The sequence below is a fragment of the Necator americanus genome, chromosome II, assembly GCF_031761385.1.
Source record: "Necator americanus strain Aroian chromosome II, whole genome shotgun sequence".
NCBI lineage: Eukaryota > Metazoa > Nematoda > Chromadorea > Rhabditida > Ancylostomatidae > Necator > Necator americanus.
This window is the reverse complement of record NC_087372.1, coordinates 14,850,032-14,862,460: the sequence shown is the minus strand read 5'-3', so window position 1 is coordinate 14,862,460 and position 12,429 is coordinate 14,850,032. Positions and strand designations below refer to the sequence as shown.

Sequence of the window (12,429 nt, the reverse complement as noted above, 5' to 3'; positions counted from 1 at the left end):
TCTTCTATTTTCTATTATATTCTTTTTCTATTTTTTGTTCTTTTCTTATTCTGTCTCTGATTAGCATCTACGATTATGTCTAATCGACGAGTCTAAAATTTACGATGCATAGTGTATTTGCAGAATTTTGATGACGCCTGAGGTTATTGGGAATTGACGATTTTTTTTTGGGGTGTATGGACAAATATAGAGCCTGGAGTGTGGATTACGAGTATGGCCGTGGTCCCGCACAGTACCCCTGATCCTGTAAAACGGCGTGGGAAACGGTTCTCAAGTTCGAATCTTACGCATGAGGCGGTTACATACAAGCCGATGCACTCTCCCACAGTCGCTTTCTTAGAGTTCCACCAGCGCCGGCAAAACACGCTCATGCATCGTTCAGTTCAGGCGTAAATCGGCGACCAACGCAACCTCTGGTAGCATCGACAGCTGCGTCACTTACTCAGTAAGATCGCTCTATTTGTAGCTTTCTGCCTCATCGTCCTCCACTACGACGGACAGCTGCAAACTCATTGCTTCACGTATGCTGCCCGTGACACTGTACAACGTTCAGTATCCATCAACTAAACACACGCATGACCATATTTTGGCAGCGTTGGTGGAACCCTGCGGACACGAAATCATCGTAGGGCAACCGCTGCCTGGCGTTCAACGCGAAGACGAAATTGGATGACACTCTCGGGGTGCGGAGGCCTACTATAGGTATAGAAAGTAAAAATAAACAAAAAGGTGAAAAATATAGGTCTGTCTGAGGAACGGGGCGATTCTGAGCCCTTGAAGGATAGCGTGGAAACCTAATGGAAAACATACAGTTCGGATGTAGATTACGATTATGAGCGTGGTCATTTTCTCCAATACTCCTAAAAACGGCGCAGGAAATCGCTCGCTCTTACGAACGAGTTGGAACGGGCCACCATTGCGCACGCTCCGCTTCCACGAGCGAGCGGTCGAAAGTCAATGAAGTTTCCTCTTCACCCTACTCAAGCAAAACCAACGAATAGGCAGCTGAGGAGATTTCACTGACATTTCGTTGCTGAGAGGACCCTAGAGTGTGCAACGGTGCTACGTTTTATTGTATCTCATAGAAACCAAATAAGTTCCATTTACCATTTATTTCCATTTACCGGATGATTAGGGGGGCTTGGGTGGGACCACGTTCATATTCGTAGTCTACACACCAAACTCTTTGTTTTTCCCATGCATTTTTTCCTAAGCTTCGAAATGGTGCGGGTCTCAGGTTTACTCAGTCAATGATATCACCGTTAGGAACTCCTATGGAGGAAATATTTTATATGCGGTTTCCGTGTGTCACGCAAAAGATGGCGGAGGAAGAGAAAACCATCAGTAAAATCACTTCCTGTGCTTTCCTCCAATCCCATCCGTCGTTTTTCAGCGAGTCGCGATTCCACCCCGCAAGCATAGATTTCGCTGATTATTTATGTCTTCTTAACCAGTTATTTTATTGATTAAGTTAGCTGTTGAGCGATGCATCGTATGGATGTCAGCAGTATTTCGTCTTTTTTCATAGAAATGTTTAAAAAAATGGCGGCGGGTCTAGGGTGGCGGTTAGAGGTTCCGCTTCCTGCACGATCGATCGGAGGTTTGAATCCGCCCTACTGCTCACCAAGCCTTTCATCCCTCCGAGGTGGGTGAAGTGGTACCAGAGTTGTCTGGGAGGATAAAAACACTGACTTGATCCATCGGCTATGCACCGCAAATCATTGTATGGGCCAGTTACACGTTCGTAAACCTCAAACGATTCTGAATTGAAGTGAACGTGGGGGCGCATCCCGAGCGGATTGATTAACGCCAGAAACTTTACCCTTTATCCATTATAAATGGTAAATAACTGCAAACATACGATCTGTTCCTGATTTCAGATTTCAGATGAGCTCAAGGATATTCGCTCCTCTCTATTATCTCTTAGAGTACCTGCGAATATGTCTCCAATGGGCCATCGTCCTATTTATTGCGATGCCTTTAAGCACACTTTACGATATTTTCTTTGCAATGCGAAATAAACTCGTCTACTCGCTTGGAACTGCTCCGAGAGCGCACAACAGAAAGGTGATGGCGATACAAAGGCAGGTGGGCGTTGGTGTCGTTCGGCTCAATGTTTCTTTTTCTCGGAAAAAAACTTTGTTTTAGGTTCACAACTGGTCGGAGAATTGTAGAAGGACGAAAATGTGCCCAGTTTCGTCCGGATGGTTCAAAGTTTTTCGACCTACTTCACAGAATGGGATTACATATATTCAAACTGGAGTTTTGATGGACATCCTTGAGGTAAAAGAAGAAAAAATAATGCGATTCTGTTCTGATAAGTACTTGGCTCCAAATATCAATCAAAAGCCGGGAATTGGTGGTAGAGCTGTCCGAGGCTGTCTCGAACGCAGCCGCTTATGCAACTGAACCTGAAGGTTGGTTCAGTTGCATAAGCGGCTGCGTTCGAGACTAACGGTTGCAGTCGAGTTGGGACCCTCGTTACTTCCGGTCATCGCTGCAGTCTCAGTGGTTCTGTCTCGGTCGCAACCGCTTACGCAACTGCGCCGAGCATCAGGTGGTTCAGACTCGATTGTAAGCTGCTATATTGGAGCACTCTTTCCATACTTATTTGTTTTATTCCGTAATTAGTTGTTAAGTCGATAAGTTTGCTGAATTAGGTTGTAATGAAGTACCGAAAAGATTCCAGGAGTATTCAGGATTTAGGACTGCTAGGAACTTTTTTGATTTGTCCTGATACGAGCTCAACACTAAGCTCTTATATATATATATATATATATATATATATATATATAAATTTTATTGAATCAGCTGACTAATTAACCAATTAACTATATTAACAATTTAGAAAGTTTGAAATAAATAATGAGAACTAAGCGAATAAAATGTGAACGATTGTGCGTACGAGTTCGAGAGTGAAACGAGGAAGGGCAGGAAAAGATGCTGAGTAAGAAATTGGTTATTGGCGGAGCTTAATCGCCTATTTATAACTTAAAATAGTTGCCTTATTATTACTTACCTATTATTATTTATTATTATAGTGTTATTGTTCTACAGAATCAGCTGATATCATATTATCAACACCTACTTTCCTAAATTGTTACCCACGAGGAGGCTTCGAGAAGCGCTGAATCCGAATAAAAATTCTCAAATCTTTTGCTTTTAGGTGGACACCCGTAGACTGGCTGTTCGAGTTGAGCCTATGGTTACGATGTCACAACTTTGCCAGGCCCTTATTCCGTTAGGCTACTGCCTTCCGATTCTTCCTGGTTGGCCTGATCTTACTGTACAAGGTGTGCTATCCGTCAATGTTTTGTGCATGCATTTAGAAGCGTAAGGTTTTCAAGCTGAGCCGAAGCAAAGCAGGACATAGTTTAGCCGGATCTAATTAATTTAATGACTGCAATCCATGCAGTAGAAGTGTCTGAGCTTCGGAATTAAGCGTAAGGAGCGGAAACACTTAAGTAGAAGAGATCGGCATAACATATTTCATGGTGTGACCTCCGAGTGCATCATTGACAATTTCTGCAGTAACATTATATCGTCTTTGATCGGATCTCACTATCCACGTTCTTTCTAAGTCGGAGATCAACATAAAATGCGCATGATAACGCTACTTCTAAAGATTTACGCCAAATATTATCACTGAGGGGTGGGTGTGGAGCAGTCGGTTAGAGGTCCGTTGTAGCCACACGGTCGAGGGTTCGAAACCGCCCTAGTGCAAACCAAGCCTTTCATCCCTCCGGGGTCGATAAATTGGTACCAGACTTGTCTGGGAGGATAAGAACACTGACTTGATCATCGGCTGGCCCCCGCAAGTCATTGTAGAGGCCAACACGCGTTCCAAAACCTCAACGATTACGAATTGCAGTAAAACGCGTTGGCGCATCCCACGTGGATTGATATGCCAGTGAATTTATCCTTTTTATTATCAGTCAATTCCTCGCAGATCAGCGCGATTATGTGTAGGGGACGTTTTGTTCAAAGTTTGTCGCGCAGTAGGAAGCTACCAATATATCGTAGATTTCTTAATTAACTCCATTATTTTACTGCAATGCTGCGCCATTTTTTTTTTACTATGGCCCATGAAATACAATTAAATCAGTCCCATATGTGAGAAATTTTGTGAGAAGCTTTTGCCGGAGAAAATTGACCGAACTAGTCACGATTCTAATCTCTACCACAAACAGTTGTAATCGAGACATGGCAAGTGAAGATATTACCAGTAAATGTCATTACTTTAGATGCCATCAATAGCTGTGGAGTGGCTGCCTCAGGGCGAAAATACGGTCTTTTCCAACACATCTGTCTCTCGTATGAGCTGGTGATGCCAGATGGAAGTCTCGTTGTAGCATCCAAGGTAATGGGCTTCTTAACAAATTTTTCGTTCCCCTGTTCCCTGGAGCTAAAATATTTATTTGGTGATTGAAATGCATCGAAATGTTTAGGAGAAGAATGGTGACGCCGAAACACAAGCGCTATTCTATGGTGTGCCTTGGAGTGCGGGGACACTGGGAATCCTCGTCGCTGCCACACTTCGCATAATTCCAGTCAAACCCTTCGTTAAAGTCACCTACGCTCCTACTAACAGCATCGAGGTGACGCAGTTTTCATCGTTTTTCTGTGGCTTAGGCGCGGTAAAGAGTTCGTAGCACCATTAATCCCTGCCCTCCCCATACCTCACGCATATGCGGTCCGCTCAAGAGCTCATTGTCATCTTGCAGTTACCTGTCCTGCTCTAGAAAAACTTACATTTTTACGTTTTTTTTCTTACTTTTTCCTTTCTTCCTTCACCTATAATAGACGTCTGCACGCCGACAGTCTCGTCTAATTTTGCCTTCGCCTTAAAAGCCTGTAAACAGTTCCCTACAATGATAAGGTTTCCGGACAGTTCCACCGGTGCCGCCAAGATACGCCACGAGCATTCTCGTAATCTGCAACGAGGACACTGTATTGTCCCGCAAATGCCTCAACATACGTAATTTCTGATACACCACCTTTAATGATAGTAACCGCAACCCACAGCGGTTTCGGGGCTTCATTTATTTAACTGTAATTCTTAGAGAAAATGGGTAGCGGTAAGCGTAATAATGAATGTAAAAGTTAGCAGAGTTTCGCTTGTCCGTACCTTCAGCAATGTTTTTACGCTTAACATTCATGTTTTCGCAATCAAATAATTTGTTTCACAGGAAATGCAGTCAAAACTCACCGAAGAATGTAACTGTCGAGAAAACGAGTTCGTTGAGGGCCTACAGTTATCCAGGGAAGCAGGAGTTGTGATGCGTGGAAGGTTCGGAATTCACTTCTTCATTGCTTCTTCTTTTGCAGTGGTGAGACAGAAGCACTAACGCGATAGTCTTAGCTGATGGGAATAAAAATATCTCCTTAGGCAAATGTTAAACAGTCCAAAGAGTCTCTGCGATTTACAGGTTCTCCGAAGGACCGCCAAAGAATTTCTCATTCGACATAAACAGAATTGGGCGTTGGTATAAACCGTGGTTCTACACTCACATCGAGACAATGTCATCTGATAATGTAATTTTTTATTTTTGCAGTAAAAAGTGGATGACCTCGATGACTTTAATTCCCTTCCTTTTTTTACTCTAAATAAAGGTGTTAGCTAAAATTACAATGAGAAGTAAGTTGAATTTGCTTAGAACCGATGCTCATTTAGGAATTCACAGAATTCATTCCTCTGCAAGCCTACTATCAGCGCTATACACGGCATCTCTACTGGGAGTTGAAGGCTGGTTCATTATATTTTTGATTTCTCTGAAAAGCATTGTTCAAGGAAGAAGTTAATTTTTAAGGTTGGAAAAGTTGAAAATACTTTCTTCTATAAAACGCTCAATCATATTCATCATCAAAGTGAACATTACGCGAGAACTCAGCTACTGGCACTTAAAGGGTTAAGGGCAACATACCACGAATCTGACGTCGTGACCGGCAATCAGCGGGAAAAACTAGAGATGCGGTTTTAGATTCCAGGATCAGGGGTGCGTCCGCTCAGCTCTCCCTGATCGTCGTAAAGACGGCGTTCGAACCGCTTTAGTTCCTACAAGACACATTAGAACGGTCTTCTGTGTGCACGTTCCGGTCCCTTCAGCAGCCTTTTCATTGGTTTTACTTGAATTGGCTGGTGAGGAGACCTCATTAATCTTCGACCGCTCGCACGTGGACGCGGCGAGTGCACGAAGTTGGCGCGTAGCCACTGATATCGACGTTAAAAACGACATAGAAGACACCGTTTTAACGTTTTTTTTTACGGAGATTGGGGAGAGATGAGCGGAACCACTCCGGATTCCGCCATCTGCGACCTCCTCTGTAGTTTTTCTCGCCTATTCCCCATCACGTCAGATTTGTGGAATGCTGCCCTTAAACAATCTGCTTGGGATGCACCGACGCGTTCGACTTCTACTCAAAAATTAAGTTCATTCAATTCTTTCGTTGAAGAATTTTGAGAGCTTTATAGAATGACTTGCGGAAGCTAATCTAGGATATGTCAAGTCATTGGTTTCATCGTATCATACAAATCTGCCACTAATTTATCGAAACTGGAGGGATGAAAGGGTTGGTTGGCTTGAGGCAGTTTCAAAATGTCGGCTGTGAAGTGGCAGAGCCGCAGTCAAACCTCTTACCGACTACGCTACACGCTCACCTAGTTACCTTTGTCATTTATGCTCGGAGAAACCGGAGAGCCTGAAATTATATCTAGCAGAAAAGAAGACCATGATGTTTAATACGGTGAAATCAGGGTCAGAGCTAGCCTCAATCTCATTGTTTTCACGACATAAGCAATTGCCTTTGCAGTTAAACAAACAATTCTTTTTGCTGCTTTCATGTTGTAACAGTGGAAGCCTACCTCCTGACGATGATGTTGATGACTACACTTCTTGAGTAGTACTACACGAACAAATAAAATTGTAATGACGTTTTAGCATTTTGCGCTACTTCATGATGCCACGCAAAAAACGGTTGTTTGCTTCTAGCTGTTTATCAAAAACTCCGCAATTTCAGGATCTCCTTCCCTTCGGGAACAGATTTCTATTCAGGTGGCTTCTTGGATGGATGAGCGCACCCAAGAGTGAAATACTTAAGGTAGGAGGGCAAGATTTGTAGTCTATATTAATTGGACTCTTTGGGAAACAATTTTTGCCGAATTTGTTTTCTGCGTCAAATTTAAGTTAAGATATGTTTCCGATGAGCACTTTGTGGAAGATGTTATCAGATTTTTATAGTGTAGTTGGAAACGACGAGTTGAAACTGCGAAGAACTTGAGATGTTTTTCCACAGAACAGCACAAGAACAGTTGTACAAGAACAATTTTTGCTTTGCAACTCCAGTTGAGGGACCTTATTTTTCAGGCGGCTTTGCCCGAATTTATGAGTTCAAAAATGTCACAGAAGCGTACGATGCAGGATCTCCTCGTGCCTATGGAGCATCTTCCTGAAATCGTTGACGTTTGCGACATGGAAACTCAGGTGGAAACTTATTCTCCACACCTCTTTTGCGGAACAACGTTTTTTTTTGAAGATCTACCCCCTCTGGCTATGTCCTTACAATCAACCATCCTGCCCTGGTATAGTTCGACAACGATCTGGAAGGAATGTACTATTCGTCAATGTGGGTGTCTACGGTGGGGAGCCGCGCCTTGTTTGAACTCCGCAGGTTTTCCTTGGTTTTCCTCCCTTAATTATACGTTCAGGCGTCGCAAAGAAATCGAACTTTCACCCGAAAATCAGCATCAGGCGGTTAGAAGAAGCTGTACGTTCGCTGAACGGGTAAGGTTCTCAATCTTGTCGGGAGTTCCTCAGTTATTCGGGAAATTCAGGGTACGAATAATGCGAGCAGACACACAGATGAGTAGATCGGAATTCTGGCAGATGTTCGACTCATCCTTGTATGAATGGCTTCGAGTCAAGTACAACTGCAAAGAAGCGTTTGCAGACGTTTACGATAAAGTGTCTCCAGCTGTATATTAGTGCCACAACATCTCATCTTTAGCAACAAAATAAATTCTATCTTATTCATCCGACATTGCGAAAGCACATTTTTCATCTTTCAATGCGTGGTTCACAGAAACATTGAAATTATTCATGGAGAGGACAACTGACATAAATTTGAATCTCTATGATTTAAAGGCATCACCCCACGAATCTGACGTGGTGCAGATTTCAGGTGGAGTATTCGGAGAGGGAGGTGATTCCGTCCATTTCTTGCTAATTGCCGTAAAAAAACGGCCCGGAAGATGCGACGCCGCACAAGACTGGCGCGCTCCAATCGAACCTCATGTAAAAAATGGTGCGCCAAAACGAATGAAGCCGTATCTTCCGAGCCGTTTTTTACGGCAATTAGGAAGAAATGGACGGATCACCCCCCTCTCCATAGTCTTCCATCCTGTATACGAATACTCCACCTGAAATCTGCACCACCTCAGATTCGTGGGGTGATGCCTTTAACCTTATTTTCTTGACTACACTGGTGTACAAAACTTAAGGACGAATGTAATTTTCTCATGATGTGGCACTACCGACTACTACCGGACTAACTAAGGTGCTACAGTATAGTACAGAAGGTAACCGAAAGAAATGCACAATTGAACGAACAGAAATGACCCTTTTTCAAAGACACTTATAACACTGAAGACAATGCGATCTACGATGTTCCCCTGGACGTTATAAGATGCGGGACATGGTTCTTAATGGGATGTGCAATCACCATTGACGGCGAAACATGTAATGTGTTCGCACGCTAGCCATAAGGTTGGTAAGGAGTTTTTGTGGTACGGCGCTATAGTGGCGCTGACATCGTGTGACATGCCGTTTTCTGTGCAGGAATGGGAGACCTCTGGCAACAGACTCCCGCAATTTCATTCATTTCCACCGAGTTGTTTATGCAATGTTATGTTACCTATCTTGTTCTTGAGTTTTGCAAACGATATGGTGGCCTCAAAGTATCTTCTGATATACTCTATGGACTTCTTGTTTTAAAGGTTTTATTTCTGTTTCTTAGTAAAAACGAAAGATGTATATGGCAAAAAGCTTCTCATATATTACAAAAATGCCTGAGGTAGACATGGAATCTTTGGCAACAAACATCCGTCTCGTTACATCGAACTGTCGGTCGCTGTCAAGTGAACTCCAACAAGCCAACCCTATCCAGATTTCTGTGATATCTGCATGCACCGTTTGCTGCATTGCAAGAAACACGTATGACGTGATGGTCTTTTCATCAGTATCGAAAATTACAACAGATAATGCGGCGATGCTGATGAAATGTAGGTAGGAGGCTGCGCAATAGTTGTTTCGAACGATTATAACAACCTGGTGGAGGAGTTTGGATCAACGTCGTCAAGGCGCGCCTTTGTACGATTCATGGATCTATGGAGACCGCAGAGGACCACAATAAGGACGCGTTTTATGACGAACTCAATACGTTAATATCCAGGATACCAAACAATTGTCGGAATTGATGCGAATGCAAATATGGGGACCTGAACAACAATCCGATGTGCTTGAAAAATGGTTCTATCTCATAGAGTAGACATCGGACAACGAGAATCGTCTGATAGCCCTTTGCGAGCAGACGAATCTTATCGTTGCATCCACGTTTAAGAGGAATCACCGGTATTCGAAGCCTCTACAGTTAGCATTTTTGGACTTTGAAGCCGCTTTCGACTCTTCTCACGGAGGCAGTCTTCTCAATGCTCTTCGCGCCGATAGAGTTCCAGGAAAGCGACATGAAGAGAAGAACAACTGCTGCGATCCGAACACCAGCTGGATATTCTACACAGTTCAAAGTGGAAGCTGGAGTAGGACAAGGGGACGTGGCGGGACCCTTTCTGTTCAACTTTGCCGTCGATGACATAATTTGAACAGTTGAGCAGCGTCCCACCGATGTTATTTTAGCACTTTTCGGACTTCCCTTGGTGGATCTTGAGTACACCGACGATGTAGCAGTATTCGCCTCTAGCAGTGCGAAGTTACAACATGTTGTTAACCTTGCATCAAAGTTAGCTGCAGCCTACGGAATGCGCTCCGCCCTGATAAATGTAAGCAGCTGCGGGTCTCCTCGAGACCCTCCACGGGAAATCAGGGTTGATGGACAACCTATCGAACTCGTAGATGAGTTCTGTTATTTGGGCTGCATGGTGAAAACAATGGCAGCTATAAAAGGGAAATATTCAGCAAAAATGCGCTTAAGCTATTTCGGCATTCAGCTCATTCAAGATGCCTCTTTGGTCAACTACGCCAACGAAGTCAAGCTACAAGTCTACCTATCCGCAGTTCGCCCTATCATCATGTACGGATCGGAGAGGGGCAGCGCCGGAGACGGTAATGGAAAAGCTTGACTGAATGGAGAGAAGCTGTTTAGACGACTGCTAGGCTATTTTTGGCCGTTGATATGCCTTAACGAAGAACCTTACTCGGAACTGCAAACTGGTGTAGCGGCGGATTACACGTGGAACACGTCAACGTCTTGCCCTGCCGTCTGAAGTAGCCGTGCAAAACCGCTGTCGCTTCTTTGGTCACGTTATGAGGACACCGTCTGATTATCTTGTACAAGTTGTCCTAAAGATGCTTCCAGATCTTAATTGGAAAAGCTCTCCTGCTCGTAAAAGAAAGTTTTGGACGAAGGTGGTAAAGAAAGATATGAGGACACTTGCCGTTGACAGGCGGTTCAGTCAAGACGTGAAATTCTGCTGATTGTGGAATAGCGAATATGGGTAGATTCTATGCGAACTCTAGCTGAAGATAGAATACGATAAGTTCGGATATGTTCAAGGACGACAAAAACCCCGGTGAAGATGCGGATAGCCTTGTTAGGCCGTAACACCCGTCAATTAAGTCAAGTAACTCAAAGTAAAAAAGAAGTAGTCAGTCAATTGTAATTATTTCTCTTGACTTACCTGACTTAAACGGTGTTCGATTGTTACGACCTAACGCGCCTTATCCGCATGTAAGACGAAGTGAGTCGTCCTTGAACATATTTAAGTTTACTGTCTTCGATTTTCACCAGAGCTCGCACAGAATCTATCCATCCGTCGCTCTTCCATATTCTGCGAAACTTTAAATCTCTTCCATATTCTGCGAAACTTTAAGTCTCGCCTGAACTGTCTGTCGATGCTAAGTTTTTTTAAGGTCTTCCACCACCACTTTCGACTAGGATATGCTTTCCTTTTACATCCAGGTGGCCTCTTCTAACCTGAGTTTGGCGGCATCGCTAATTCAACTTGAACAGTGCGTCCTGACGATCTCTTACAATGTGACAAAGAAAGCGAAGGTTTTAGAGGGCGGGGAGAAGATTAATGTTTTCCTCGCGTCGTCCGCAGGTACACCGTGTCCACTTCACAGTAAAATTCTTTGTTATTTCACATCATTGGCCGAAAGTAGCCAAGTATCCGTCTAAACAGCTTCCTTTCCATGCACCGTTGACGGCGACATGGTGTACCTACCCAAGTGTCCGATCCGCACAGCATGAGAGGGCGAATTGCGAATAGGTAGACTCACAGCTTGACTTCGTTGGCGTGGTCGACCACAGGGACGTGATGAATGAGTTAAATGCCGAATCAGCTTCAGCGCATTTTTGCTGAATATCTATCTCTCATATCTTTCATTGTTTTCAGCTTGCAGCCCAAATACAGAACTCATCCACCGGTTCAATAGCTTGTCCGTCCACCCTGATTCCCGTTGAGAGTCTGGCGGAGACCCACATCTGCTTGCATTTGTCATTGCGGAGTCGAAACCCGTAGGCTGTGGCTAATTTCAATACAAAGTTAACAACATGTTGTAACTTCGCGCTGCTAGAAGCGAATATTACTACATCCTAGAACGGCTTAGTGAATACGTCCAACTGGTGTTCAAACCGCAGCAATTGTTCTTTTATTCACGTCGTTTCTTAGCCGTACCAAATTTTTTAGAACTCCGTCGGCGCGAAGCGAGAGAAGACTGCCTCGGTGAGACGAGTCGAAAGCGGCTTCAAAGTCCAAAAATGCTAACTGTAGAGAAATGATAACTGTCGAAGACCACTGCCACACCTCAATCAGTCTCCTCAGAATAGAGAGTCTTCGCCCTGGTCGGCCGAACTTTGCTTTCGCCCTGATCAGTCTTCGATCGACCAGGGCGAAAGCCGACTTGTTCGTTGCGGGTGGTTTCTTCGCGGTGTCTGATTAGCCGATCCAGGATGATCCGCTTCAGAAACATGTACATTACACGCAGCAATGATATTCCTCTGTTATTTCTGGGTACTGTGACGGATAGCTTCTTGCGGAGAGGAATTATAATAGCGTGTCTCCACGAGTCAGGAATCCTTTCGTCAATCCATATTGGACGGATGATCTTCGTCATCTCACGAATCCCAGAAGGAAGAAGAGATTTCAGCATTGCTGCGCTGATTCTCCAGATTTTCCATCCTTTATTTTTTGGATAC

The 12,429-nt window shown here is 43.9% G+C and overlaps 4 protein-coding genes across 5 annotated transcripts; 3 read left to right on the top strand and 1 right to left on the bottom strand.

Annotated features, from left to right (window-relative positions):
- Positions 1-213: 213 nt before the first annotated feature.
- Positions 214-7,982, top strand: RB195_017883 (uncharacterized protein; the record flags this gene model as incomplete). Of its 2 annotated transcripts, XM_064185078.1 has the most annotated exons (16): positions 214-266; positions 341-445; positions 1,559-1,645; positions 1,881-2,088; positions 2,149-2,283; positions 3,167-3,293; positions 4,245-4,360; positions 4,449-4,598; positions 5,190-5,290; positions 5,430-5,535; positions 5,675-5,746; positions 7,018-7,098; positions 7,365-7,481; positions 7,534-7,636; positions 7,706-7,781; positions 7,832-7,982. In XM_064185078.1, the coding sequence occupies 16 exons, from the start codon at positions 214-216 to the stop codon at positions 7,980-7,982; spliced, it is 1,788 nt and encodes a 595-aa protein (XP_064040958.1). The 2 variants fall into 2 exon arrangements, with proteins under 2 accessions (XP_064040958.1, XP_064040959.1); XM_064185077.1 differs by lacking the exons at positions 214-266; positions 341-445; positions 1,559-1,645 and having other exon boundaries at positions 1,888-2,088.
- Positions 7,983-8,836: 854 nt separating this feature from the next.
- On the top strand, positions 8,837-10,351 carry RB195_017882 (uncharacterized protein; the record flags this gene model as incomplete). Its single annotated transcript, XM_064185076.1, has 3 exons — positions 8,837-8,992; positions 9,646-9,811; positions 9,909-10,351. The coding sequence occupies 3 exons, from the start codon at positions 8,837-8,839 to the stop codon at positions 10,349-10,351; spliced, it is 765 nt and encodes a 254-aa protein (XP_064040956.1).
- Positions 9,704-10,351, top strand: RB195_017881 (uncharacterized protein; the record flags this gene model as incomplete). Its single annotated transcript, XM_064185075.1, has 2 exons — positions 9,704-9,811; positions 9,884-10,351. 2 exons carry the CDS (start codon positions 9,704-9,706, stop codon positions 10,349-10,351), a joined length of 576 nt encoding a protein of 191 aa, XP_064040957.1.
- A 1,687-nt stretch (positions 10,352-12,038) lies between these two features.
- RB195_017880 (uncharacterized protein) lies at positions 12,039-12,383 on the bottom strand (the record flags this gene model as incomplete). The annotated part of the gene is made up of 1 exon (XM_064185074.1): positions 12,039-12,383. The coding sequence occupies one exon, from the start codon at positions 12,381-12,383 to the stop codon at positions 12,039-12,041; it is 345 nt and encodes a 114-aa protein (XP_064040955.1).
- Between the last annotated feature and the right edge of the window lie 46 nt (positions 12,384-12,429).